This window comes from Chelon labrosus (assembly GCF_963514085.1).
Source record: "Chelon labrosus genome assembly, chromosome: 9".
Lineage (NCBI taxonomy): Eukaryota > Metazoa > Chordata > Actinopteri > Mugiliformes > Mugilidae > Chelon > Chelon labrosus.
The window spans coordinates 24724955-24750473 of NC_140359.1; the positions used below are offsets into that span (position 1 = coordinate 24724955).

The window sequence follows — 25519 nt, forward strand, 5'->3', positions numbered from 1 at the left end:
TTAAAGTTTTAATCTGTTTCTGTGTCCAGTCCAGTCACAATAGCAACAGTTTAACCAGGCCAGTATAGAAGTTTAACCTCAGCACATAGAGCAGAATCCAGAGTCTGACCAAGTAGAATATTTAACAGTGTCCCTAAACATCAGCTAAAACGGTTTAAACCTTTTTGGTACCTCTTCCTCTTTGACACTCAGTATTAGCTTGGTATGGTGAACCCATGGTGTCAGTGAATTTAGATGAACCCCTAAAAAAAAAAAAAAAAAAAAGGCATTGTGGTGCTAGCGAATAATGAACGGTTTTGTTCTTCAAGAGAGATCATTGTTTGTTGTGTTGAGGGGTTCAGTCACTTCCTGGTTCCTGGTCATGAACAGTGCTTGGCTCAGCTGTACCCGACCTGCTCCAAAAGGAGACGTTTGACAATGATGGCATAGAGCCGTTTGTTTCAGGGGCCAGTTTTGATGTTCGCCCTGCAGCTTTTGCTTTTTATGGTGTTCTTCTGTTCATTGTACCAAAAGTGGGGTTAAGGTGAAGGTTGCATTTTAAGTTCAGGGTGAGAATAAGAATTATTTCTGCTTCTTCTGGTTCTCCTTCTTCTTATGGATAGTCATACTTTTCTTTTTCTGCTTCCTCATCTTCTTCTCCTCCTTTTTCTTATTGATATTACATGGTTTGGCACATGATATATTCATTCACTCAATTGCAATTTCATCTATCTTCTTCTGCATCTTCTTCTTGATGTTCTTCAGGTTCTACTTCTACCTCTTCTTTTTCTGCTTCTTCTTCTGCTTCTTTTTTTTCTTCTTCATGTTTTTATCATGTAGCGTGCTTTGCATTGATTAACAGCACTGATTCATTCGATGCATAGAGCTTTATTCACTCAGCCAGTGTTGTTTCATGCACCCAAGTGCTTCTAATGCTATAATCCGCTTCTTCTTAATAAGTGTTGAGAAGTTAGTCAAACTCTTTCTTCGGAATATTCTTCAAAGTCCAACATACTGCATGTGTGTTCCAATTAACACAAAATCCAGAAGCACTAGATCAGCAGAACTTAGAATAACATCTGTTATTGTTGTAAAAGAAGATGTTTTACCATAAGCTTCAGTGCTTTGTGTAAACTAATTAACGCCCTAACACCTCGATATGTGTGAATTGAATTTCATCTGGAAATAAACCTATGTTAGTGAAGTAAATCTGTTAAGAACGGATTCCCTGAAGCAGTTATTTTACCTAAAGCGTACTACATATCATAAAAATGAACAACGTTTCTGATCGTGGACATATAGCATGCTTGCAACAAGTTCACATCCATCCAAATGGCATGTTATCAGCAAACACTCTGGTCTGCTTGTCATTAATGACCCTAAACCACCCAGCTATGTAAAAACTGCATGTCCTGCTGGTACTGAGCCAACATGTATAAGAGGGATGTAGTCATGCAGACAGCCATGGCGTCTTCACTGCTATGTGCTACTTCTTTTTCTGTCTAAATATTTGTTTTGACAGCGTTCTGCAACCTCTGTTATGCTGTCTGTGGTCTGTTGTGGGCCACGTGAGAATGTTCCCTCTTGAACTGAGTTGAGAAGTGGTCAAGAATAGGTTATTTACAGCATTTTTAGTGCTCGCATAACCACCATTTTTTGCACTTTTAATTTCCTGATAGAAATTCTGTTTGAGAATTGACTGTCAGATTCAGGAAGCCATCTTAGCAATCAGAATATGTCAGGATGTTACGTGTCAGGGTTGATCCTTCGTTGTGCTTTTTTTTTACAGGTCACCACACCATTTACATCGGTGTGCATGTGCCCAAGAGCTATCGACGGCGGCGGCGTCACCGTCGGAAAGCCAGCCACAAGGACAGAAAGGAGAAGTTGACGGAGAACGCCTCTGACAAGTCGGACACAGAAAACAACGATGAGGCCAGCAACAGCATCCTCAAACCTCTCAGTAAGTTCTGATGGACTCCATGTCAACCCCAATTAGGTCTCGTGTCTGTCCTCGCTGAAGGCTGCTGTCTTTTACAGAAAAAAAAAAGCCACTGTAACTTCTCGTGACCCCGACAAAGTCGCTGAGTCTACTTGGTGGCCAGAAATAGCTATGCGTGTTCTGCCGAGTGACAAGTGTGTTTCGACAGAGCAGAGTGAATTTTTTATTGGAAGTAATGGCTACTCGGATGCAATTGTGCTAGAGCGGATGAGTTTTTTTTTTTTTGGAGTACAGTGTGTAAGTGTGTGTCTTCCTGTGGGTTTTGTCCTTCATTGTGGATGAAGTGTACACGCCGAGTGTGGTAGCATCTACAGTAAATGAGTTAGTGCTTGTATTTTTGGTTGGCTGGACCTTCCTCTGCCCTGTAGAGTGTAAAGTACGACAAGTCCCCGGGCTGCTTGGACAAAGAGTTCCGGCTAGTTAAGGGGAAACTTGGAGAAAACAAAAAAAGGCAAGAGCGAAAGGTTATACTGGGGGACAGTGAAGATTCAAGTGTGAGAATAACTTAAAACGATGTCAGTATTTCTTCCTCTGTCACTTCTGCGTTCAAGTCCTTAAAGCATTAATAAAGGACTTAGACATCCACTGATTTATAGTCATGATGATTTTAAACCTTTGTAAATATGCCTTTTTTTTTTTTTTTAAATGAAGCATCAGTTCAATTTATCATCTGGCCTTAATATAAATCATGCTCATAGACATGAAGTGCCATAAGCCAAAACAGAATGCAGCGATCGTAGGTGTACACCGATCAGCCACAACATTAAAACCACTGACAGGAGAAGTAAGTAACATTGACCATCTTGTGACAATTGACCATCTTCTGCTGGGAAACGTTTGGACCTGGAATCCATTGGTGTGGATGTTACTTAGACATGTAGCACCCACCTAGACCAGACCAGGCACCCCCCACCCCATAGCAATGACACTCCTTGATGGCAGCAGACATCCCCAGCAGGATGCAGTCTGACATCCGAAACTGATCAAGTAACTGTGGGATGCACTAGAACAAGCCTGATCCACAGAGGACCCTCCCCTCAACCCATAGGACCCAACAACATTCTGTTGCCAGATACCACAGGACACCCTCAGAAGGACCATGTCCATTCTCTGATGAGTCACAACTGTTTTGGAGGCACAAGGGAGAGCTACACAATATTAGGAAGGTGGTCACAATGTTACACCTGATCAGCGTATACATAAAAAATATATATGTGTCAAAAGGGAAGACGACAATCTTTTATTCCTACAAAACTCTGGCTGTGATGAGGTAACATCTTGAAACACTACACACCTCTGTTTGTTTCTAACAACAGTAATTCTCCATTCAAGGAAAATGCGACTATGTTAGCAAGAAAACGTGAGCATTGACGTATTGTTAGCAGTCAACACCAGGACGGTCTGCTGGTTCCTATGGGTGGAATAGTCTACACGCTGTTGTTGTTATGGAAAATCTGTCATGGAATGAAGGCGTCAATGAAGCGCACGCTTGAATGGCACCGCACCACAAACAGAGAGCATCAAGTACAGTTGGTATTGTTGTACAGCCAAGTGTTCCTTTGTTTTATTTTATGTAAACAGACTTTTTGTACATTTTGCATTCAGTTTGATATGACCCATTAGGAACACTGCTCCAAAAGGTTTGACCATTTCATAGGTCAGTACCATTAGTCCTCTCAAGCAAGGTTTATGTCAGATGCATTGAATAGTAGACTCCTGGTATGTTTGTGTAAGCAAAAAACTGGATATGGTAAAAGCACTGCACACATCACATTAATAATTCGTACTGTATTGATCCCACATGATTTGACCCATCCACTCGTGTGTACACTTGGAGCAGTGGGATCGTGTTAGTGCATGTCAGCGTCACTTTTTTGCAGCGCCTGGAAAGCAGTTTGGGGCTGGACATAGGGGGGCTCTGACCCTTTGGACCCAAGGCTGCTTCTCTAACTACTACTCAACAGCTCCCCTTTAACATTGATTGATTGATTGATTGATTAAGTTTATTTAAGTGTCAAACACCATGGTGCCCAGCCCACATGGGCTTATTAGACACTGAAGCAATAATTTACACAATAGTCTCCAGATAGCCACGTACACAGAGATACCCAACATAACACCACTAAAAATAAATACAAAAATAAAAAAGCTTGTTAAACTGGATACAGAATACTTTGTCTTAAATACCAGGCCTTTTCTATAAATTTGGCCAAAGCAAAAACATCATTTTCAAACAGCCAGCACAAAATCTCTCCTTCATATTGCCAAAATATATCAGGGTTTTTTAACTGAATTGATTCAAAAAGTGAGATCCTTAGGTCGCAGTATAAGGGACAGTAAAAAACAAAATGAAATTCATATTATTTAACAAATACAAAAAAATAAACCACTGTTTCTAAGTGCAGATCCTCAACAAAAGGGATATTTTCTGTCCTTTCAGTTTAAAATAATTTAAGTAACTGATCTAACTGATCAGTCTTGATTTGAGTTTCAGTTAAGAAAATGATTTCTCAAAAGAAGAGGTTGAATTTTTTAACTTCTATAAATCTAAGTGGGTGGACGATTAACAAGACTCAGTATACTTTATAGCATAGAGCTGCCTTCATCTTCATGTACGATGATAAAGGTCATCCTTTTTTATTAACTGATAAACCTGCAAGTATTTAAACCAACAGACTGTTAAAAAGCATATTTGTTACTGAGCTGTCATTAAAGGAGTTCCGCCTTTAAAAAAAAATGTTCATACAGCTAAAAATTAAATCTGCAGGCATCTGTTAAGCATGGCAGAAATTGACTGGCATGCAGTGTACCTAATGTCCTACTGTTATTCACTCCCCTGCTCTGTTTTACTCTGTCTGGAAACATGGCCGCCCTCAGGGGAAGGCCCTTGTCTGTCTGGGTTGAAATCCTCTTGTTTGGTCAGATGGACGCTGCAGGGACTCTGAGTTTATCCTCCATGCCTGTTCACTGCACAGCTATTTGACCCCTGCTCATTTTGATTGAGTTTTACTTATTTTTTTATTTCTTATTTTTTTTTTGGTTGGACGGGCATTTTATTCTACTGGGATCTAATGGTCTCTAAAAGTGGATTTGGAGATTACTCGGAAACTTTGCTTATGCACAAATGGGTTTAATTTCCCAAAGTCACAGTGCACGGATCTAATCTTGTTTAGGTTTATGAAGACTTTAATAATTGAAATGCAAAGGTCGAGGTACAAACCAGGCTTCTGTCTTCTGTTTCCTGAAAAGCCAACATGAAAATGACCTTTTTTATGTACTGGTGTGTCATCTGAGGTCTGCCCTGAACGATTATGGTATGGCGTGCTGAAAATTGTAGAAATAGCCAGAGCATTGTTAGAAAACAATACTATCCATACTATTCAATCTAGTTTAACAGCACCACCGACTACATCCTCCAGAATGATCAGACTGTTGAATTACCACCAATCTGGTTGATGTTAAAACATCAACTGAACATTAAAACAGTCATGAAGTGAGTATTTAATGCAGGATGCAAGACTGTTGTATTACATTGCATTAATTTTTTGAGAGTGCAAGTGAGCATATATCTTATTTAAATTAGCTGTCATTGTTGCCATCAGCTAGCCTAGAATCTAGACGCGCCCCTAGCGGCAGCAAATTACATTTGCTTCCAGGGTCAGTCTAGTTACTCTCCGTTGACTTGAGATTTCGAAAAATCCAAGATGGACCGGGCCAATCACGAGTCGGTGGGCGGGCTTAACATGATGACGACTGACCTGCGACCATAAGTTCCGTGAATTACGCGTGAATTCCCCATCCTGCTAGAACTACCAGAGCGATGGCTGCTGCTAGCGAAGAACTTTCTTTCGAATCGGCTTTGGCCGCCACTCTGAAAGACTTGAAGTTAAGCTTTTCTCTGAGAAAGGAACTCTCTTTTCCGTCGCTCTGACTACGTCACCTTCTTCGTTGCTCTGATTGGTTGTAGCGCTATCCTATTGCGTGGAGAGGGAGTTTGAAAGACAACCGTTTGTTTATCCCACCGCCTCCGGTTGAGCCCTGTCTATGGAGAGTGCCCAGACCCTACATTTAATGTGGGTCTGGCTCGTCAGGCTAGCCATCAGCTGGTTTTATGGTAAACCTTGTACATGAACAATTGACAAATTTGATCTCATGCAAATTAAACCCAGCTGAGATAGTTAGTGAGATAATGGCCTTGAATCAAACCTAAATATGACTACACAGAGAGAGTGTGGTTATGCTTTACATCCAGTATACCTGCAGCTAGCACAGTGTTCATTTCCTCCCAGCTGCTATTTGTTACATTCTCATCAGAAGTTGCCCACCTCAGCTTATACAACAAAATACCAAAGCTGGATGGTCTGGGTATAAATACTGTGCTCTCAATGAATCACCCTCGGGGTGACACTCTGCATTCAACCCAATCCCCGTTTGTTGCCTCTGCACTCGCTGCCGTGCATACTGAATGTCAGACTTTGTGGAATGGACAACATTTCCTCCACTTTTTTTTTCGCTATGAATGAGGTGACACGGGAGCTGCGTTATCATTGCATGTACGGTCACAAACAATGAATTTCGCTATTACGTCCCGTGTAGCATATTTTACTGTGCTGGGAATTTCAAAAAGGTCAGAGGAGATGGAAGGTATTTGTGTAGGATGCATGTCAAGAGTGGGACTAAACAGGCCTTTGGTGGCAGTCACACTAAGCTTTCTGCCGGGCAGCGGGCATTCTTCCTCCATCCCCGATCCCATGAGCCTCTGCTGCTGGGACAAAGTCCTCTTTGTATGCCCATGGCTCTTGGCGAGAGCACACACAGCTTTGAAATTGCGTTTGAACGATGGGATTTTCATCTCTATCCCTCCTTTTCGTGCTTGCTCTCACCCCTCTTTGCTTTCACTCTGCACTGAGCCTCACCCCACTAACCTCCCCTCACCCACACCACCCCCCCCCACCTTTCTCTTAGCAACTGGTCGAGTGGGACAGTGTTGCATTGACACTAACACTGTGCTAGTTGGTTTCCAGCTTGGTTTGTAAGTTGCATATATTGGTGGCATCAGTTTCTATCTGTTTGGGGTGCCTACTTTGTTTTAACTGTATGAACGTCCTATTTACACCGATCAGGCATAACATTATGACCACCTCCCTAATATTGTGTAGGTCTCCCTTGCGTCTCCAAAACAGTTGTGACTCATCAGAGAATGGACATGTGCCTTCTGAGGGTGTCCTGTGGTGTCTGGCAACAGGATGTCGTTAGTGGGGGGGCTTTTGGGTCCTATGGGTTGAGGGGAGGGGCCTCTGTGGATCATCCCACAGATACTTGATTAGTTTGGGATCTAGTGAATTTGGAGGGAAGGTCAACACCTTGTGCTGCTCTTCATGTTTTTGTTTTTTTTAGTTGTTCCTAAAGCATTTTTGTGTGTGTGTCTGTGGCTGCTGGGATCAAGGAGTGTCATTGCTATGGGGTGGGGGTCCCTGGTCTGGTCTAGGTGGGTGCTACATGTGTAAGTAACATCCACACCAATGAATGCCAGGTCCAAAAGCTTCCCAGCAGAACACTGAACTGTCACAAGATGGTCAATGTTATTTACTTCTCCTGTCAGTGGTCATAATGTTATGCCTGATCGGTGTATATATATATTTTAGTCGTCCAATGACAAGAGCTCCCTTCCGCTTAAAATATTGCGAATGTTAAAAATAAATTGATTTATTTCAGCTACTTGTTTCATTAAGCAGGATTACATAAAAATAACATTTTATTGTTTTATTACAATTAAATTGTTTTGGATGATTTGGACAGAAATCCCTACTCTTACTGTGTTTCCACTGCTTCTTTTTTCATCAACTATTTGCACATTGAAGGACAACAGCAGTGAGTGCTATATCATCAAGTCTCTCCCTTCACCTTGCCATGATTTTCATTGTCTCCATGTAATTTTCACCATATGTATTTAAAGCTTGTCTTAACTGTTTACTGTAATCAACGTAAATCGCTGTTAGCTGAATGTGTGAAACGCACATGTAAATTATTCTTGCTGGGATGTTATTAAACAGGATCTGGTGACTTAAGCTAGTTGCAGCTTGTGGAAATGTGTGTGTGTGTGTGTGTATGGGGGGGTGTGTGTGTGTGTGTGTGTGTGTGTGTGTGACGGCAGACAGTTTATCCCTCGACTAGTAATCTTACAGCGGCTTGTCTGGCTCGTACCTGTTGTTGTACAGCAGACAACACAGTGAGGGTAAAACTGCAAACCTTCTCCTTAATTACTGTTTGACCCCCATACAACTGACTGTATGAATGAATGAATGAATGATGGTGGATAAGGTGATGTTCAGTTCTGAGTGTAGATTTCACCTGCAGTACGCCTCCAGTTAAAGACTCTTAGGCTTCAGTGGATTCTTGTCGTACCTCTGTGATGCAGGTATTTTTACATCCTCCTACATACTCTGATCAGGCATAACATTATGACCACCTTCCTAATATTGTGTAGGTCTCCCTTGTGCCTCCCAAACAGTTGTGACTCATCAGAGAATGGACCTTCTGAGGGTGTCCTGTGGTGTCTGGTAACAGAGTATTGTTAGTGGGGGGGCCTTTGAGGGGAGGGGCCTCTGTGGATCATCCCACAGATACTTGATCAGTTTGGGATCTAGTGAATTTGGAGGCCAGGTCAACACCTTGTGCTGTTCTTCATGTTTTTTTTAGTTGTTCCTGAAGTGTTTTTGTGTGTGTCAGGCTGCATCCTGCTGGGGATGGCTGCTGCCATCAAGGAGTGTCATTGCTATGGGGTGGGGGTGCCTGGTCTGGTCTAGGTGGGTGCTACATCTCTCACTAACATCCACATGAATGCCAAGTTTCCCAGCAGAACATTGAGTTGTCAGAAGATGGTCAATATTATTTACTTCCCCTGTCAGTGGTCATAATGTTATGTCTGATTGGTGTAAATAAAATATCTGTAGACCCAGAGATGGAACCACGTGGCTAAAGCCTGGTCTCCATTTCTGTTTGTCCAAGGCCATTTCCTTATTTAGACTGACAGGAAACATGATAATTCCAGCTTTGGAAATAAAATGGTCAGTTTTAAACATATTGAATCTCTGTTGCCAGTTCTTTGGTTCTTCTGTGTTAGCAAGCTGTTATGTAATCGGGTCACCCAGCTTTGTTATGATTACACACACACGCGTGTGGACACATACTGTACATGTTTATGTGGTTAGTGGTCATGAGGACCCTCACTGACATAATGCATTCCTTAAACCTGACCCCGAATCATTCCAGTCTTAACCTTCAAAGACGCCTCGTGAAGACATGTGCACAAGACAAAATGTTCTTGCTTTCTTGCTAAGATATTCCTTATAAAAACAAACACAGACACCTCATTGGTGCGTTCATAGCCAATCAGTTTCAACAAATAAAAGATCTGTTTATATGTTTTCTGTGCAATGAAACATAATTAAACATAAATCTCAAAATGAAGAAACATGGTCAGTGTTGGAGGTACAATAAACTCTGTTGATGCCTGTTTGCGTCTTTTACACAGAAGCAGTCTGATTCCATGAACAGAGATGCCATAATTTACACAAATATCCTCTAATGCACTGGTCTTGTGTGTTTGTTTGCTGATGACAACACTCTCTCTCTGTACAAATGTGTACTTTCACGGGTCCACTTCAGTCAGTATTTGCGGGCTGTTGTTCAAGTTCAAATATTGTTTGCACTTGTTGGAACAAGCTATAGTTGTGTCCACTATTTACGATATGTTTGAACAGGACTGAAAAGTGTTATTTATATATCACCCGTTGTGTTTTGTGTCACTCTCTAAATATTCAAATGAGAAGGAAAGCCAAGCCACAGCTAAAGAATAGGCCAGTTTGTGAACCATTTCCTAATTGTTAATGAGGGGCTCTAGGGCAGCTTGCCAAGGCTGGAGAGCCAATGGCGAAGGCCTGTTTGCACAGTGAAGGGGGGGGGGGGGAGAAGAGAGGGAGAAGGGGCTAGCTGTGGGGACACTGTCACCAAGGGGACCCCTAAAGTCCATCGGTCCCCTCCTACCTGGTTCACAAAGTGCTGGGGCAGGCAGCTGAGAGTGACTGTCACTTCCACCCAAGACTTTAATGAGGGTCTAGCTGCTACTTTACAGACTGCCGTCGATTAGAAAACCCTGGGTCATCTGACTTGGACAGTAAAGTGGGGTCACTGAGATTTTAAAGATGTCCAACAACAACAATAATCAAGAAGAGAAGGAGGAAAAGGAAGAGGACACAGAGGAGAAAGGAGAGGTCATGGTGAAAATCCCACCACCACCACCTCCTCCTGAGGTCAATGGGAAGGTTCCAGTCGAGGATGAAAAGCCGGTGAACAAACCCTTGCCCAACGGGCACCATTGCCAGTCTGTGAACCGCAGCATTTTTCCTGTTTCCACAGTTTCACCAGCAGCCGAGAGGATCCGCTTCATCCTTGGGGAGGAAGATGATGGCCCGGCGCCCCCACAGCTCTTTACTGAGTTGGATGAGTTGCTGTCAGTGGATGGACAAGAGATGGAGTGGAAAGAGACGGCCAGGTGAGATCCAACGACCCTAACTTCCTCTCAAAGTTCCTGTGTGCACCTTCCATCTAAATCAGTCACAAGTTTTTTCAGTCTTGTAGAACAGTCTTGTTAACTCTGAATATTGAACAAAGAGTTTCTTCAAGTTTACCTCAATGATTAAATTAAAGAGCGAAAGAATTTATGAACTTGAGCCAGTTTTCAGTCTGAAATGGAGCCCACAGGGTTTCACAGGTCTCTTCTGTGTGGCCCACTAGTGAGATCAGATGGGAAAGAGATGGGATGAATGTTTATACATCATTAGCATTGGATGAGTGAAGCTCTCTCAGGGGGAAACGGAATCTCCGGGCTGCTGTTTGAGGCACCAAATGAGCTCATTCCTTTTTTTTTTTATTCTAACTCCTGACCAATTGTACTGCAGGTAGAAGCTTTGGTTCACCATGGGTTGAATTATTTGCAGAGACACTCTACAGAAGAACTTTCATTACGCTCATTATACCTTGAAATGTAAAAGTTTTAAGGAGAAGTTCATGATTGATTTGTCCAAACGTCACAGAAATTAAATCGACTTTAACTGAATATGCATATCAGAATTTAAACTATTGCAACTGTAGTTTTTCATGCCTGGAGAAAGTTGAACCTTAATTTAACCTGGATTCAACTGAATACCTGTGAATTAAAAAATGCTAACTATATTTGACAGTGTGAATGTGGGAATAATATGAAAATAAGGATTAAAACAGACAAAAGTTGACCAAAATCAAAACTCACGGTAGCTTTGAATGTCTCTAAATACTGTATTTACTGAAATCACGTGCTGGTGGAAGTATTTCTTCTCATGAGGCCGTATTTATCTCCAATTAATTATTTAAAGACGGCCACAAAAAACTTTATGAGTAAGAAATCAATCTGGTATATTGATACGAGGTCAAATGTTAAGAGTACTGCAGTTCCAGGTTAAAAAAAAAAAGAGTTACTTGCATTGTTTAAAAATGAAAAAGGAAAAAAAGAATCAATCCTGCATCTTTAATTGATGCCCGCTTATTATTCCGCAAATAACTACAGAGATTAAGAGCCACTGCAGTACCGCTCCAAGTGCAGTCAGGGAGACTCAAAATGAATAAAAGGTCTCAAAAGTGCCGGGTAGTGCTGCTGGTGGTCCGCCAAGTGTCATTCTGGCAGCCAACTTGGCCAAATAAAAGCCCCGGTATAGAAACAGCTGCTCGGTACCAGCTCAGTTTCTCCTCCCTCTGACTGTAGAGGAGGAAAGAGGGAGGAGTAATTAAAAACATACATTAAGAAAATAGAAACTATAATACTGTGACTGAATTTAAGAAGCTGTCATTTTGTCGCATTTACACACAAAGTTATAGACCTTCATCATATAATTTCCTGTGAAGCTGCATGCCACCTGTGCATTAGACGGCTGTTAGTTTGGCTTTAAGAATAAACAGTATTATATAATAATAATTTTTGCAGGCTAACTGCAGCATTATTTTAATTTGCCCCACATGATAATTATATTATTAAGCTTTGGCTTTTTTGTCTTTGAGATTGCTGTTTTTTATTCTGACAATATCTTGTACAGCCTTTATAAAACAGATGGAGTCATCATGAAATGTGTGATGCAGTTGCAAAACCTTTAATATATATTAACAGCCATGATACATACATACTGTAAATGCATTGCATTTATCTCTTCATATCCCTCAAGGGCAGCAATTAAATGTCAGTATATTTCTTCAGTGTTTGCATGTACTGCGTGGGTTTCTTAGTCCCCAGTTTAATCCAGTGCTCTTTTTGTCTCGCTTATTTAATTCCTCCAGGTGGATCAAGTTTGAGGAGAAGGTAGAGAAAGGAGGCGAACGCTGGAGTAAACCGCACGTGGCCACACTGTCCTTACACAGCCTGTTCGAACTGCGGACATGCATAGAGAAAGGCACCATCATGCTGGATATGGAAGCTTCCACTCTGCCTCAGGTTGTTGGTAAGTTTGCATATATATAAGCCTAACATATAGTACCTTGATTAAATCCCATATAAACAACTATAAAGTAAAATATAAAATATTTGAATTGATGGTATTTGCTATGGTTGATCATTCAGTCACTCTCCATCACACATCAATCTACTTCTCTACTGCCATGTATTGCCCGATAAAGGTCAGCATCTTTCTGCTTGTGAAAGAAGACCCTGTCTGTCTGTTTGATTTTATCTTCTGTGTGATGTGCGCTGTACGCAGAGCTGGTGTGCAGTGTAGCGTGCAGGTTCATGGATTGACGTACATCACAAGACTGTGAGGTTTCTTTCCATCCACTCTTTGGTTTTAAGAGTAACAAGAGGCCAGGGCAGAGGTCCACACTGTGCTTTATATGCTGGACAAGTAGTTTGTAAATGGCCACAAAAACTTCCTAATTTGAGGACAGCCAAGCCTCCCCAGATCCTCTGAGATGATTATGTCCCTGTGCCGTCCCTATCTCATGCACCACCCCAACGCTTTTTGTCTGCATGAAGGAGCAGGGGGAAGAGTTACCACTAGGAGTGATTAATGTGAAGTAATTGACTGTGCTGCTTGAAACGCACAGGCCGAGAGGAGCTGGGCCTCTTGCTTTGAGGCCTGCCGACTTGACTGATGGGCCATTACCGGCACTACCCCTCCACAAGAAGAGGAACTCCCCGAGGCTGCTTTCTGTCTGCATTCAGGCTTCTGACCCTCTTTTTAAAAATAGGCCAGACCTTTTGATTGAGCTATTTCACGATGCCACGAAGACTATTATATTGGAGCATTAGAGTCTGGGAGGGACTAATTGAGTCTGAGGAGAATATCTTTGGTGACTTGGTTATTTGCTTTCAGTGATAATGTTGCTAAATTAAGGCTTCATAGGGAGGAAAAAATAGAACCAAAGTGAAAACATGATTTCTAAAAGTCCATATATTCACAAAATAGTGTATATTAATTATTATTTTAAATTGTTGCTCCTGACTTGGAAAAAAAATAAAACGCCTCAATTATCTTTCCTCATCGTCTTTCATTGTCTCTCCTCTCTCCTGCGTCTTCAGAAATGATCACTGACAACCAGATAGAGATCGGGCAGCTGAAAGCAGACCTGAAGGACAAGGTGATGTACACGTTGCTACGGAAACATCGCCACCAGACCAAGAAGTCCAACCTGCGCTCCCTGGCTGACATCGGCAAGACGGTCTCCAGTGCAAGTAGGCTGTTTTCCAACCAGGAAAACGGTAATACTGATGCCAGTTTGGTGCAGTCTTTTGTTTTTAATTTGTTTAAGATAAACAATATATATATTTGCTGTTTTTGAGGAAAACATACCCGCTTAACTGGGTTGAATTCAGATTATTAGTTTGGTTTCCCTAAGCTAGAGCCTCGGAGTTATAGTGAGTTTTGAGAAAAGGGACACACTGCTGCCCTCCTCTGCATGAACCCACTAATGTGGCACTAAATACTAAGTAAAACATTTATTATTAGTGCCCATATATGACGATTTAAATGTCCACAACCTACTCACTAAACCTATCAACATATCAAGTTAATAGTTGTCCTCTGCTAATTCATCACAAACGTTTGTTCTAACAACACTATAAACGCTCTCACTGTGGAACACTGTACTAACCGCAGCCACAAATAATTAACTCAAGTGTATCAGCAGCTGTAAGTGCAGGTGGAGTCACTTTTAAATTGTCTTTGATTGCGAGCGACACAGAAGAAAAGAATAAGTGCATGATTTTTATGACTCTGGTGAAAAGTCCAAGGGCTACGAGAACCCATAAATCTGACCCAAGATTTTTCACGTGAAGTTTAATCACCACAATTACACCAGTTTTAATTCTCTGTATTTCATGATTTATGTTCACAGTAATGTTGCACTTCATTGATTTTGATTAAGTCTGTTGTAATGCACATTTGATTTACAGAATAATGTCACCCCTCTTTTCCTTAAACAGTACGGGCTGTCACTTTGTTTCACTGAAAGTTTCCAGCTTTCTACACACATTACAGTAAAGAAAAAAAAAGAAATGTGTGAAATTGACTTAATTCACCATGTTTAATTGGATTATAGCTGCTGCTGCTGTGTGAAAATGGACTTAACCGTCTGAATAGCCAGCTCAAATTTCATTCTGTCACCAAATCCCTAGTTAATGAAATATAATTAAACGGCTCAGTTTTCTCAGATAATGAATATTTTTTTCTGTAAACATATTCAATTAAACGGCAGAAAACCATAATTCATTTCCTGAAACTGTGGCGTAAAAAGTGTGGAAAGTGACAGCCCTACTGCACAGGTCTGACATTAACCACATGTCTATGAGTGCTTTGACTGTAACACACTGAGTAACTAGATGTGTCACTATGTAATTAATCTGTCACCAGACATGGGCCTTTGGAAAGTGAAGTTATTTATTACCCGCTATCAGATTTTTAGAAACTTTCTGACAATCAAATGAAAGGAGCCCGCGTTTTTTGTAGTGATCTGACGGAAACTGGGTCTGTTATCGTGACCACAGTAAAGATAAAGAGGGATAAAGTGTTAAAATACAGTGCTTCTATCCAAAGACCCATGCTCACCTTTATTTAATGAGACCTTTCCTCTTGCCTTCTCTGCACAGCTTGTGAAATACAGATAAATTATGTTTTCTTTTCCAGATCTTTTAACAGCTACTTGATTTTTATTCACTTAACAGATCTATTGCTTTGGCTCAGTGGGCTTGTCTGTCAACTCTCCCTTCCGTCTCTCTTTCCTCCTTTTTGCTTCCCCCGGACTGGGTTCGATATAACCTGCTGCTGCTACTAAAAGCCCGCAGTCCTCTTGAGAACTCAGTGACTTGCCTGTCAGGTCGCATCTCAATGGAGGACTTGCAGACCCAAAGGAGTACCAGTATGGACTGGCTTAGTAAGTTCACCAAATCCCAGTTTATGTTCACACTGCTGTCCACTGATCAGTTCTGAGTTGTAGGCACAGGAACAAGCCTCGTGTATCTGGGTTTAGGTCTAGTCAGCGACTCGGCCAATCTGTCAAGACACTAAAAATTATATTTTTGATATTAATTGAAAGCCCAGTTTACATCGAGTGCCTCACTTCTTATAGCATTTATAATCCGCAATGTGACCCAGAACTGAATTACAGCTGCAGTGTCAACATGAAAATCCTATTTAGACCCCATGTAGGCAAGAAAATAGTATCAGTGGATAGCTTTTTCAGAAAGTGAAACCTTCCCCGACAGTTTAGGTTGTTATCTTGATAGCTATATTTGATCCTTATCCAATTTATCTCCTAAAAATAGTTCATGATTTTCATTATGTACCTATATATAATACACTGGCTGCATCATACTGACACGCATGTTATTACCCACAATGCTGAGGGGGCAGATGTACAAGAGGCTACAGTGGCACCAGATTTTGCACTCGCCGAGGTTTTTACCCCTCTCCGGATACCTTTTCCGATCTGTGGCAGCAGCTCTGGGAGTGATATAAGGTCACGTTCCGCTGTCAGATCTCTGATGCTGGCGTTGACGAGACGAAAGTAAAATGTCAGCAGAGCATCAAGCGGAGTGCGATGTGTGATTCACCTGCTTTAGATGAAGAAAGCACTTAGTGGAAGACTTTGATGTGAGAGAAAGGACACTAAAATGACCGGATATTCTCGGCGGATTATTTTTACGGTGTGGACGAAAGAGCGGATGCCTCGTTGGCGCAATCCAGGTTTATTCTGCGCAAGATGGACAAAGCTTGAGAAAGATAGTGGATCATTTTAGACCGATTGTCATTTGAAAGGAAGATCATAATAAAGAAGTCAGCATTACGCAAACATGACAACAAAGTAAACTTTAATGTCTTTTAATGCATTCAAGTTTAATATTTTATTCTTTGAAAAAAAGAGATTGAACTATAGTCTCATTATTACCCTGCTAATATCTTTTAGCTAGCTGTAGAGGTTTGCTGGATGAGTGACGGGCTCCTCATCCTAGGTGACGGCCTTTGTATGGGCTGCGGTTTGCATGAGTATAAGCTGCTGTGCGTTTCTTTTTGGCGCTGCATGTGGAGCAAACTGTCTGGGCCACTGTCATTTCCTGGGTCTCTGCCATCCTCTTCCACTCAGTTCATACAGTAGCTCCTGGTTGTAGGTGAAGCTGCTCTAACTACTCTAGCGTTGCCATGTCTTAACAGATAGTCCCACCACAACTCACCGGAACCTGACGTCCAGTAGCCTCAACGACATTTCTGACAAACCGGAAAAAGAACAGGTGAGCCAACCTCATCATCTACAGAATCTTTTTGAAGTGTTTCTGCACTGATGTGTACAAGAATTGAACTGAATTCCATCAAGTAGACTCATTAAAAAAAGAATTAAACCGATGTTGTAGATGCAAAACTTAATGGCAGTCTATTCTGAAACAGATTTTTAGGGATCATTTGGGCAGTAGAGGTGAGTAATGTCAAATATTGAAATACCTTTTATCAACAGCAAATGTCTTTCAAATCTGATATTGACAGAAATGTTGAGTGTAGCTTCACGCCCCGCAGAGCTGAAGAAAACGGTCGAAAGAGACTGTGGTGCCGCTGGTGCAGAGCAGAGATAATAACGGCTCCAATGCATTGTTTCCAACAACCGTTGTCTATAATCATTCATGTTGCTGCAGCTGCATTGAACCTGTGTTTATATAATTCCTCCACATGGCTAATAAACTTGTAGTTCATTGCAAGTCCGTAGAAAATCTTAAAAAAACCTTACAGTCGGTTTAGATTATCTGTCACAGTGATATAGCAGTGACTTCATTTAGGGAATCTTTGCCCTCTGATATTTGTATTACTCACACTCTCTTATCCTACTGGAACGTGTTTGAAGTAGAAAAGGCTGCAAGTGTCACAAGTGGCGAAGTGGTACGATATTCCTTATTCAGACGTATTTGAGTCAAGGTCAAAAACTTGATATTGAAACCAAGCGACCAGCCAACATGAAGTCCCAAAAACGTCAGTTCTTCAAATAGCCTCTTGAGGCTGGCTCCGTGTCAGTTATCACAGATGTTCCAGTGACCAACTTTACAGCAGAAATAAACATGTTTACATCCTGGTACAGCCTGCGAATATATGGGTTGATTCATTCAATTAAATGACATCAAAGCTGAAGGTTATAAATTATGAAGGGCCTCTACTCTTTATATTTAGTCACTTCTAGTAGGCTAAATGCAAAAAAAAAAGGGTGCACACAAAGTAAGAGTCTAGCAATGTGTGGCAACAAGAAACCATGGAGCTGAAATAATTATTGGAAACGCAAAGTGGACGGTACCAAGATGAACCAATCTCAGCTTTTAGGCGACGACCATGTTGACTGCGGTGATAAAGATCACTCTGTTTTACTGTACTGTGTTCTGACAGTTCAATTTGCTCGATGATCAGATTTCACGGCAGACATTTGTTCATATGCTCTCCGGGCCTCCAGGAGAACAGAATTAGGTCAGAGCCTCAACATTAAGTGCTCCTGTGGGACAGATACAGTAGGAGAGAGACAACTGGACAGGAAGCACATTGCATAAACCGAAGCTCTTCCACACCCAGTCACCCGCCTATTAATACCATTCAGAAGTTTCCGCATGCCTTGATCATTTCCATATACTAGCTGCGGGGCTTATAAATAGGCGCTAAAATAAGAGATAAGAGATGATGACTGAGACGAGAGCTGTGCAGATCCATATTCAAAGGTTTAGATAAGATTAGGTGAACACATAAATTTAATCTTGACATATTACATCATATTACACCTGTTCTCAGATCCCTACAGGTCCTTGTGTCATAGTAACTCCCTTAAAAGAATCCATCAGACTCCTTAAACCAGATTAGATCGGATTAGAAAATGATTTTGGTTTTATTAGCAGTTAAAGAAACACAATCAAGCAAAGCCTAATGGAAAAAAACAAAAAACAAACAAGATTTTATGTTTCCAAGAACAGGCTGGGGTGTATTTGGTTAAGGAAGGCTGTGTGGTGTGGATTAGCGGTGATCAAACACAGGTCAGGGTGTGCAGTTATGCAGGTTTAACCTCTAAACTCAATCATTTACAGACAAACTCTTTGCCAAGGAGGCTCAACAGTCCCTGATTGGATCTGTTTGGATCTTACCTAGGAGAAGGTCAGGAGTTTATGAGATTTCTGTCCTCGGATGTTGAGGACAGCCGGGTCGTGAACTGGATACAGCTTCATTTTGATTCATGCCACTTGTACTTTTATTCTCTTCCCCTCTGTTGGTTGGTACAGGATATAAAAATAGGTCTCTCTGTTTGAATTCAGTTATCATTTAACTTCATACCAAATATATTTCATAATGACAGAACTGCTCTCATACTATACACTGATCAGCCACATCATTATGACCACTGACAGGAGAAGTGAATAATATTGACCATCTTGTGACAATTCAGTGTTCTTCTGGGAAACTTTTGGACCTGGCATTCATTGGTGTGGATGTTACTTAGACATGTAGCACCCACCTAGACCAGACCAGGCACCCCCCACCCCATAGCAATGACACTCCTTGATGGCAGCAGCCATCCCCAGCAGGATGCAGCCTGACACACACACAAAAACACTTCAGGAACAACTCAAAAAAAAAAACATGAAGAACAGCACAAGGTGTTGACCTGGCCTCCAGATTCACTAGATCCCAAACTGATCAAGTATCTGTGGGATGATCTACAGAGGACCCTCCCCTCAAAGGCCCCCTACTAACACAACCTGTTGCCAGACACCACAGGACACCCTCAGACGGACCATGTCAATTCTCTGATGAGTCACAACTGTTTTGGAGGCACAAGGGAGACCTACACAATATTAGGAAGGTAGTCATAATGTTATGCCTGATCTGTGTAATTCCTAGTTGGCAACTAATTAAGATAACTGGCACTGGTGTAAAATACACAGCTTCTACAAATTACCACTGGTTGTGTCTTAGTTAATATTTCCTGCCCTCTATCAGCTGATTTGATGTTAATGTATAACACAGAAGTTTTCCACGACGGCCTTATCTAGATATTTATGACTAGAGTCGGGACTATGCATTAATATAATCAAACAGATGCTACAGATAGTCATAAAAGCTACCTGTAGGAAGTTAGTTATCTCACCGACTCTCAGGTTTTCTTTATTTTACTGCTCATTTTTGCTGAAGGAATACTTTTCATATCACAATCCTGCAAAAACCGTGAATACAGTAAGTCGGTCAGTAACATAGGTCTTATAATAATGTTGGAATTTAATACAGTCTGCACCGTAGATAGATAGGGTTGACACAAAGCTGTTGCATCGCATTTAAGGCAGATTGTCAAAAAAGAAGAAGCACAGTGGAAGATAAAGAAAGTGGCCAAGTCTTCATGAAAGACGCATCCCAGTGTACAATGTTGAACCTGTGGAGCACAGCAGGTATCTGACCTCCATTATTGTACACTTCACCAACACCATGTGAGGAAGAAATACAGACCTCGTGATACTACTTGTTTCTTATTTAGATACCACGGGAGACTCTCAGTTTGGTATTTAAACTGAAAGGGATTGTCCTGTTTGATATAGGACGTTTAATTCAGAGCGCAGTGTTTGAGACAGCTTGCTGGTGTGAACGTAACATTTAATGCCGGCTCTCGTTGTTCTCTTTTGTACCGTTTAGCTAAGGAACAAGTTCATGAAGAAGTTGCCGAGAGACGCGGAGGCCTCCAACGTTCTGGTGGGGGAGGTGGACTTCCTGGACGCACCCTTTGTGGCGTTTGTTCGTCTGCAGCAAGCTGTGATGCTGGGAGCCCTAACAGAGGTTCCTGTTCCCACAAGGTGATTTAGAAAGATGAATCGGTCCAGGATGTTCGTGGAAACTGTTGTAGTTGTCTGGATGCAACTGCTGTTCATAAAAGTTGATTACATAATATTACCAGGTACAGGTGATAATGTGTTTTGCCTCCAACGATGAAACACAGCAACAAATATTTTACAACGCAACATAAATCTAGGATTTATTGCAGCGCTAATATAAAAAAAAATTTTTGTACATGCTGTTTCTTTTATTGCATTGACCTGCTTTTTGTGCTCTAGCTGAGTGAGCTGAGTATCATGCAGCGACACTGAACTGGTTCCTGTCTGTTGTTTTTGTTGTTACCAAGGAGCCATAAAGCAATTTCATGTACCGTAGTACTCATTGGGAACGTTCACAGTTCTGATGAACTGGTAAATGTTTTATATATCTGTCACATCTCCATTGGAGCTTCTAGTAAAAAATATGGTTTTATTGCTGTAATATAAATGAAAGTAATTGTTGGGTAATTGAACAGATGGATGCTACACACCGATCAGGCATAACATTATGACCACTGACAGGAGAAGTGAATAACATTGACCATCTTGTGACAATTCAGTGTTCTGCTGGGAAACTTTTGGACCTGCCATTCATTGGTGTGGATGTTACTTAGAGATGTAGCACCCACCTAGACCAGACCAGGCACCCCCACCCCATAGCATTGACACTCCTTGATGTCAGCAGCCATCCCAAGTAGGTTCCTAAAAACGCTTTAGGAACAACTCAAAAAAACATGAAGAACAGGACAAGGTGTTGACCTGGCCTCCAAATTCACTAGATCCCAAACTGATCAAGTATCTGTGGGATGATCCACAGAGGCCCCTCCCCTCAAAGCCCCCCCCCACTAACAACATTCTGTTCCCAGACACCACAGGACACCCTCAGAAGGCCCATGCCCATTCTCTGATGAGTCACAGCTTTTGTAGCAGCCTTTCTGCAGTCAAACACGATTTTATGCTTGAAGAGATTAGTAGTTCTTTGGTGCTTCCTCATGAAAGTAAACCATTTACACATAGTTAAATACAGAAAAGAGGCTGTTAAAACTTAATTTGTATCACACTTTACTAAACCAGACACCTGAACACATATAAAAGTGAAAGTAATGCTAATCACTGAAGAAATAACATGGGCATTTAATGCTGTATGCTTTAAACACATGACATATTGTTCCTTAGAATAACACGTTAAATTCTGGCAGTTTTGTTATGATTACTCTCTTGTTCCTTATTCATTTTGCAGATTTTTATTCATCTTGCTTGGACCCAAAGGCAAAGCCAAGTCGTACCATGAGATTGGCAGAGCGATCGCCACGCTGATGTCAGATGAGGTTAGACTGCCATTAACACACACCATCTGTGTATTTTATTAATTCTGAAAGTGAAGCTCTGCTGCATGGACAACAAATATATTTTTTATATAATGAAATTGAAATTGGCTTCTTCCCTATCAGCAAATGTGTGTTTCAGCAGAATACTTAAGCTGCAAACACCACGTTTGTGTACCTGTTATTATTTGTTTATGGTACTGTAATGGATTATGTTCCTTCCAGTTAGATGGGCACTTTTAAAAAAGGGGTTCGAACATTTGCTTACATACTAATATTGTAAAGATAATTCAGAAATTTCTAAAGAAGTTAGTGAGTACGAATGTATGTGTTTTTACTGTTTTGTGTTATGTTTATATTGTTTGCATGCTGCACTCTGAGTCTACATGAGTGCGATTAAAAAGACTGCTTCCTGGTGACACTGCATGCTTTAACAGGCGTCTTTTGCGCTATAATGCCTCGTCCCTCGCTATGTTCAGGTCTTTCATGACATTGCGTACAAAGCCAAGGACAGACAAGACCTGCTGGCCGGCATTGATGAGTTCCTGGACGAGGTGATCGTGCTTCCTCCTGGGGAGTGGGACCCGGCCATCAGGATAGAGCCTCCAAAATCTCTCCCCTCCTCTGATAAAAGGTCTGTAGCCTAGTTTATTTTCACTCCAGTTTATTTGACGGTGCTTAAAGGGAAAGATGCAATATCACTACACACTTTAGTGCATCTGTAGATAAGACATAGGCAAACATCAGTTTCATATCAAACACTTTAGAGGATTATAAATAAATAAGGTAACAAACACCATTAGAGATTTCTTATCATAAGCCACAAGTGTTCACTGATTCATCAAGGAGCTCAGGCTGTATATTAGTCTGCTCGTCATTTATTAACCACACGCACGCACACAGAAAATACATTAAATGAAGACTTGCATACTTTAGCTGACACATATTCTGGCTTATATGAAAGACAAGGGATGAGGGACTTAAATGAAACTTTAACTGTGGCACGATTCAGTAATAGATGGTGAAAAGGTGCATTTAGAAGGTCGTTTTAAAAAAGAGAAGACTGAGAAAATAAGTGCCAGACCGTCTTTATGAATCATGTAAGGAGCCACAGATCTGTGCCCGCTCTGGATGCTGTGTGAGCAGTTACTGCATCATGTTATAGAACAGCAGTAGTTGCAGAATTACTGGAGTGCATTCAGGTGAAGAGCACAGTGTTGAATTATAAAAGAGCAGCAGTTGTTTCTCATATATGCGGCTGCAGAGTTTTATGCAGTAAAGCAGGAGTGACTCAGGTATTTATGCTGCCACTGATCAGTTAGGATCTTTAATCACCTAACAGATATCATAAAAACCAATGATCCACCTAAAGCTTCATTTCTATAGCAACCTAAATAATAGATAAATGCAGGATGTGTCAGTATAAGAGTATAAATATAACCTGGATCGGGTATTTTCAAGTGATCAAAATGTTCATTAGAGGTCAAATGTAGCCTGTGCAGACTGAACCAAACTGTGCATTTATACGTATTTTAGGAAAAACATGTACGCTGGTGGAGACTCTCAGATGAACGGAGATATGCCTCATGATGGAGGTCATGGAGGAGGTGGGCACGCTGCAGGGGAAGAACTGAAGAAGACTGGAAGGTACGAAAATTGTGAACAAAAGCCATACATACGATCAGCTACAACATTATGACAGGAGAAGTAAATAACATCGACCATCTTGTGACAATTCAGTGTTCTGCTGGGAAACTTTTGGACCTGGCATTCATTGTTGTGGATGTTACTTAGACATGTAGCACCCACCTAGACCAGACCAGACACCCCAACCCCATAGCAATGACACTCCTTGATGGCAGCAGACATCCACAGCAGGATACAGCCTGACACAGACACACACACAAAAACACTTTAGGAACAACTAAAAAAAAACATGAAGAACAGCACAAGGTGTTGACCTGGCCTCCAAATTCACTAGATCCCAAACTGATTAAGTATCTGTTGGATGATCCACAGAGGCCCCTACCATCAACACGAAGGACCCAAAGGGATAATAGTAATCACAGGCTAAAGTGGAAAGTACACATATGAACAATCAACCAAATTGCAGCGTGACTGACAAATTATCAGCATTTTAACAGGTATCCAGAATCCAGAGAAAAATGTAAAAAGTGTGAAAAGACTCAGAGGATGTTGTCTTTTCATTTGCTGTCAGTGTTGTTTATGTCTTGAATAAATTGCAGTTCTTTATGTCTTCATGCTAGTCTTGTGCAGATTCTAATTATTGTTCCACTAATATTGACATACTTCTTTCTGTCTTCAGGTTTTGTGGAGGTCTCTTACTTGACATAAAAAGAAAAGCGCCTTTCTTTGTCAGCGACTTCACCGATGCATTCCACATTCAGGCCCTGTCGGCCATAATGTTTATTTACCTGGGAACTGTGACAAACGCCATCACCTTCGGGGGTCTGCTTGGGGATGCTACAGAAAACATGCAGGTCAGACGTTTGACCTTTAAACAGTTCGCCAAGTGTTAGCTATTTCTGTTCTGAATTATTCCCCATTAATTTATTACCCCTTCGCGTGCAGGGCGTGTTGGAGAGCTTTTTGGGGACGGCCATTGCAGGTGGTGTTTTCTGTCTGCTGGCTGGACAGCCTCTCACCATCCTCAGCAGCACTGGTCCTGTTCTGGTGTTTGAACGGCTGCTCTTCAACTTCAGCAGGTATGCATTTTCTCAGGTGTGACCAGTTACTAAAGGTTACTAGAGGTTTTGTGTTTTAAAAGTCAACCAGCCATCATAGCAAGCACTTTAATAAGAAGAAAATTACATTTAACAAAAATTATTAGGACATTTTGAGGATGAAAATGTGTACTTTTGTCAAAAATGACATTTTATTCCTCAAAACTACCTCTGAATATTTGTTGTCTTTTTTTTTTTTTCATTCTCCACTCAGAGAGAATCACTTCGACTACCTGGAGTTCCGTCTGTGGATCGGCTTGTGGTCGGCGTTCTTCTGTCTGGTGCTCGTGGCCACAGACGCCAGCTTCTTGGTTCAGTACTTTACCCGGTTCACTGAGGAGGGCTTCTCTTGCCTAATTAGCTTCATCTTCATCTATGATGCCTTCAAGAAGATGATCAAGTTGATTCACCAGTATCCCATCAACGAAGACTTCAGGATGGAATACGTCACGCAATATGACTGCCTCTGTATGGCTCCTACTGTCTTAGGTGAGATCTTTGAGACGCTGTCTGGTATCTAGACCTTGGATCAGGTTTGCTTTACACTGGGATGAGATCAAGACACATTGCTCTTGATTGTTGCAGGTTCTTTTTTTCGTGCACATTGAATGAAATATTCCCATCTTGCCTCCATGAAGGGAACATTTTGTAAACCGATGCAATGTCAGTTAGAAAGAAACAACTGGTGTGATTTATTGGAACGAGTTACATGTTTAAGTAAAATATGTTGTTCCACGTTCATATACACCGATCAGCCACAACATTAGAACCAAAGACAGGAGAATTGACCGTCTTGTGACAGTTCATTGTACTGCTGGGAAACTTCTGAACCTGGCATTCATTGGTGTGGATGTTACTTAGACATGTAGCACCCACCTAGACCAGACCAGGCACCCCCCCACCCCCACCCCACCCCACCCCATAGCAATGACCCTCCTTGATGGCAGCAGCCATCCCCAGCAGGATGCAGCCTGACACAGGAACACACACAAAAACGCTTTAGGAACAACTAGAAAAAAAACATGAAGAACAGCACAAAGCATTGACCTGGCCTCCAAATTCACTAGATCCCAAACTGATC

At 41.4% G+C, this 25519-nt stretch overlaps 1 protein-coding gene across 3 annotated transcripts in view; it reads left to right on the forward strand.

The window, feature by feature from the left end:
* slc4a4a (solute carrier family 4 member 4a) overlaps positions 1-25519 on the forward strand; it is a gene marked incomplete at its 5' end in the record, with an annotated part of 46293 nt that overhangs the window by 7689 nt on the left and 13085 nt on the right. For all 3 annotated transcript variants that reach the window (XM_084551667.1, XM_084551666.1, XM_084551665.1), the window contains 12 exons: positions 1769-1942; positions 10400-10535; positions 12347-12507; positions 13581-13760; positions 16708-16784; positions 20194-20351; positions 21610-21697; positions 22174-22328; positions 23231-23341; positions 24021-24195; positions 24287-24420; positions 24653-24927. In XM_084551667.1, coding sequence (XP_084407793.1) covers positions 1769-1942; positions 10400-10535; positions 12347-12507; positions 13581-13760; positions 16708-16784; positions 20194-20351; positions 21610-21697; positions 22174-22328; positions 23231-23341; positions 24021-24195; positions 24287-24420; positions 24653-24927 — 1824 coding nt within the window. The remainder of the gene's footprint in view (positions 1-1768; positions 1943-10399; positions 10536-12346; positions 12508-13580; positions 13761-16707; positions 16785-20193; positions 20352-21609; positions 21698-22173; positions 22329-23230; positions 23342-24020; positions 24196-24286; positions 24421-24652; positions 24928-25519) is intronic.